The sequence below is a fragment of the Rhipicephalus sanguineus genome, chromosome 7, assembly GCF_013339695.2.
Source record: "Rhipicephalus sanguineus isolate Rsan-2018 chromosome 7, BIME_Rsan_1.4, whole genome shotgun sequence".
Classification (NCBI taxonomy): domain Eukaryota; kingdom Metazoa; phylum Arthropoda; class Arachnida; order Ixodida; family Ixodidae; genus Rhipicephalus; species Rhipicephalus sanguineus.
In genome coordinates, this window is record NC_051182.1 from 7963817 (window position 1) to 7967795 (window position 3979).

General features: G+C 46.9%; 1 protein-coding gene across 1 annotated transcript; it reads right to left on the bottom strand.

The window, feature by feature from the left end:
- Nucleotides 1-405: 405 nt before the first annotated feature.
- On the bottom strand, nucleotides 406-2148 carry LOC125759290 (uncharacterized). Its single transcript, XM_049417702.1, has 3 exons — nucleotides 1990-2148; nucleotides 716-813; nucleotides 406-457 (listed from the first exon to the last, which is right to left on the bottom strand). Exons 1-3 carry the CDS (start codon nucleotides 2146-2148, stop codon nucleotides 406-408), a joined length of 309 nt encoding a protein of 102 aa, XP_049273659.1.
- Between the last annotated feature and the right edge of the window lie 1831 nt (nucleotides 2149-3979).

A 3979-nucleotide genomic window follows, 5' to 3' on the forward strand; every position in this document is an offset into this window, starting at 1 on the left:
TGATTGTCTTTTTTTACGATGAGCAAGTAACCGTTGTTGTTCCTTTACTTGAAGTTTGAGCTCCAGCTCCGATATGCGCTTTCTAAGCGCTGCTTCCACTGACGGCGCAAGCGGTGTTTCTGACTGCCGACTTGTCTCCACCCTGCGGCCTGGCTTGTTTGAGACGGCAGCTGTAAGCATGAGCTGTGTGAGTACATAGTCTAGATGTAAGAATGTTTGTTGTCACAGTGATTTACACTTACGAAATGGGCCGGACGCTGGTTCAGGGTCTGCGGTCGTATCAGATGATGGCCCTGGCTGATCCGAGACGGCAGCTGTAAGCGTGTGGTGTGTAAGTACACAGACTAAAGGCAAGAATGCTCATCACAGTAAGCTTTCAACTCACGAAACGGGGCACACGGCGGTTCAGGGTTTGAGGTTGTCTCTGTGGATGGTCCCGGCTTGTTCGAGGCGGAAGCTGTAAGCATGCGGTATGTAACCACACAGGCAAGAACGTTTGTCGTCACAATGAGACACATAGTTTGTGGCAGAACAATTCCGAGTCATAGCTCATGAAAATGGAAGCAGGAGGCACTCTATCTGTTAGCGACGCACGCTCATTGTATATTTATGTAAACAGCAAAATTAAATTAGACACAGTAACATATAAAAGGCCCTACCATGGACAACTTCATTTTCCCTTCTGCGGGGCGGCTTTCGTTCTTTCGGGACTGGCCGATGCAGAAATAGGGAGGGAACCGCATTTGGCTTTAGCTTCTTGCAGCCATTTCTCGCAAGGATGACTGGTTCGAACTGATCGTCCGTGAAGTGTTTCTGAAATATACAGACATTATCCAATGACTCTCTGCAATTTGCCTAACAAAATACGGCCGAAGTGCTTAAAACTACAACAAAATAATAAAGCGCATCAGAGAGAAACATGCAGCAACTGTCTTATAATAGTTATTATTAAACACGGGATATCAGTAACACTGAGAAATGCGGATAAATTAAAAAAATATAAAAACCGAAAACACAAAGAATAAAAACTTACATTCGCTTCAAATAACTATATAGTTCAGGAGAAAAAATGAGAGGGTTAGAGAACAAACATACGTTTAAAACAGCGTTTAAAATTATAATTCGCACACAACCAGCTTTGCAGCATATTGCTAAGTAAATTACGTTCATCAATCGACGCTACTTACTTGCCATGTCTATTTCTTTATCGCACACATCTCATCACTACCCTCTATTTATGAGCACTAAAAAAATGAGCGCTAAAAAAAAAACAGGTCCGACTTTCTCAGAGTAAGTTTTTAACGACTTTTGGCAAATGAATTTTGTAAAATCTACGGGGCGCGCCAGGGCTAAGCGAGAAAACAGAGATCTTGCAAAAATATTTTTCTCAAATGTTGCAGTAAACTTTCGCAAAACAATTAATAAATTGCGGACACTAAAGGCTCTGTTATACTCCGACGTGCGTTCGCGTGAGCCCGCGGCGGCGGGAGTTGGCGACGCTACGTTCGTCACGTTACGTTGACGCGAAAACAGAGCACTCTATACTCCCACTTGCGCGACGCACTACGTCGCCTTGACGCATGCGCAATTGAGAGCACTCGGCGTCCCTTCTTCACGTAGAGACACAGACGCAGTTCAGTCTGGATAACGTCACCGGCGTGGAATGCCGCATGTCGCATCTCGCGCCGGCTGCAGCCGGGGCGCGTTGACGGACGCTGGGCGCGTCAGTCTCATCGCGCGTTGGCCTATAGAGTGCTGCACGTTTGTTAGCGTCGCGTCACTGTGCCGAGCGTGCGCGCGCGTCGACGTTACGCTGGAGTATATGAGCCCCTTAAGGATTTCGCTGTAAATATCGTGTGCCAGAAACCGTGGCCGATAATGTCACGCCGCTTTTTTTTTTGTCTAACTTAGGCATATCGAGCCTCAGCTCCATCTAAAAGAGTTCGAATGGCAAATATACGCGAAAGGGTTTAGTAGTGGTCGATTTACCTCACAAAGCCTCCCGTCATGGCAATCGAAGTTCTTTCGCCCGATAAGCTGGAGCCATGTCGCTCGCCTTTTGAGGTTTTCCTTTCCACGAGGAACTGCAAAAAGCTTGTCACCCTTGGCAATGCTGTTCGAGCAGCCAACAGCGCAACAAGTTGGCATCTGGCTGCAGCCGATGGCGTCCTGCAAACTGTAAAAACCTATAAGAAGACTGCGCTCACGTACAGCGCGCACATGCGGTGGTGTTTCTACGCCCAATAATGGCGTCGTTTTCCGGCGCCAGAGCAAGAGGCAGAGGGGTCATCGAGGAGAACTGGTCACGTGTCGGGCCTGGTCCAATAGGGGAGCACAAAAGGGCGAAGAAGAGAGGAGGGACGCAGAGGGCGGGGAGGACATTCTCCCTTTCCTTTTCGGACAATGGCTCGCGCTACCTTTGAAAAATACAGGGACCTTAACGACAAACGCCCATGATCATGATTTAACCCTTGCGGTAGCTGAAGTTCTTAACATATACGTGGACTCCGCATATGGTGAATCCATCGCAAAGATGGCATCAACACGCACATAACACTAATGCTCGATATGCACTCCTTCAAAGCGTCGTGAAATGCGAAGAGAAACGCTACGCGCGTCGTGTCTTCCCTCTAGCCGGGCCGTTACTTCTCACAGGGCGAGCAGAGAACGCGGTGCGACAGCCAGGCGAGCGTCGGTGAGCTATTTGTCGATATAGATAGATGCTGCGGACGCCATGATTAAACTTGTATTGGAAACGCGCCGAATGGGACGGTCGTTTTAACGGCGCGTTCTTTTTGTTCTGCTTGTTTTTTTAGCCTGGTGGCACAGATGTCACCGCCCCGTTACAAAGGGGACGCTCATAGCATCCATCCATCCAAGATCACTGTGAGAGGCAAATGTGAAAGATAAAAGGCGCGTTCATGTCGCCTTCGTAACGTGTTTGGCGGTAGCTCAGTGGGCTAAACGCCCGCCAGCCATCGTCGCGGACCGAGATGTCATGCGTTCGATTCCCGTCAACGTATTTTTTTCTTTTAGTTATTTTTCTTTGCCATCTGATGGCATTCACTTTGCTGACGTACTTCCGTGACGGAAATACGTCATGAAAGTCTTGGTGGACCCCGGCATAAAACACTTTCGTGTTAAAAAATGGCCGAGGGTGCTGTGAGCGAACTAGAGAGGCAGTGTCTATTCTCCCGACAGCCGAGAAATACTTCAGAAAATAAGTTCACTTGGCAGTCTCGTCATATTGGTAATCGTAAACCTCGTCCTCATTCGTGATAAATACAACTCCACTATCGCACACACGCACACATGCATATATACATATATATATATATATATATATATATATATATATATATATATATATATATATACAAAGACACGATGCGACATCAGCCCACAGACGTCGTCGCCTCCACACATCAGATATACTTCCGGAGCCCCTGCACACCGGCACGCAACAGCTTCGCGTCATCACAACGCTAGAGAAAACCGTCTGCCACACACGCGCGCACCAAAAAAATCACAGCATATCCACGGAGTGAATGATGATGAGTGGGCGAAGCTGCGGAGGTTCATCGGTAAACCGTGAATCTTCCGTGAATTCTGCCCAGTACTTCATCACCGACGTGAGATCGAGCGCGTTTATACTAAAGGTTCGATGGGTTATGAAGACTTGCAGCTCACTTTAATTTTACATGTACGCTGTGAATTTTCATTGTTTAGAAAACCATTGCTTTAGAAAACATCTGGCGTCTTTTGTTAAGCAGCTGGCGTCTTTTCGTTTTGCTTTAGAAACATCTGGCGTTCTTTCGTTTTGCTTTTACAAAACATCTGGCGTCTTTCGTTGGTTTATTTCATCAATCAACGGCGTTTTGAACAAAATTTTTATTGTTTAATCACGCACAGGAGAAATCTCACAAGGCACTACCTTGGAGGCAAACAATGGCTGCTAATGGGAATGAGAGACAGAAGA

What these genes read in the sequence shown, in the direction of transcription:
- LOC125759290 (XM_049417702.1), bottom strand. Translation starts at nt 2,148, where the DNA reads ATGCCAACTTGTTGCGCTGTTGGCTGCTCGAACAGCATTGCCAAGGGT. An exon ending in ATGACGGGAGGCTTTGTGAG is followed by an intron (nt 814 to 1,989) that starts GTAAATCGACCA and finishes TGTATATTTCAG; the next exon opens with AAACACTTCACGGACGATCA. An exon ending in CCCTCCCTATTTCTGCATCG is followed by an intron (nt 458 to 715) that starts GCCAGTCCCGAA and finishes GCATGCTTACAG; the next exon opens with CTTCCGCCTCGAACAAGCCG.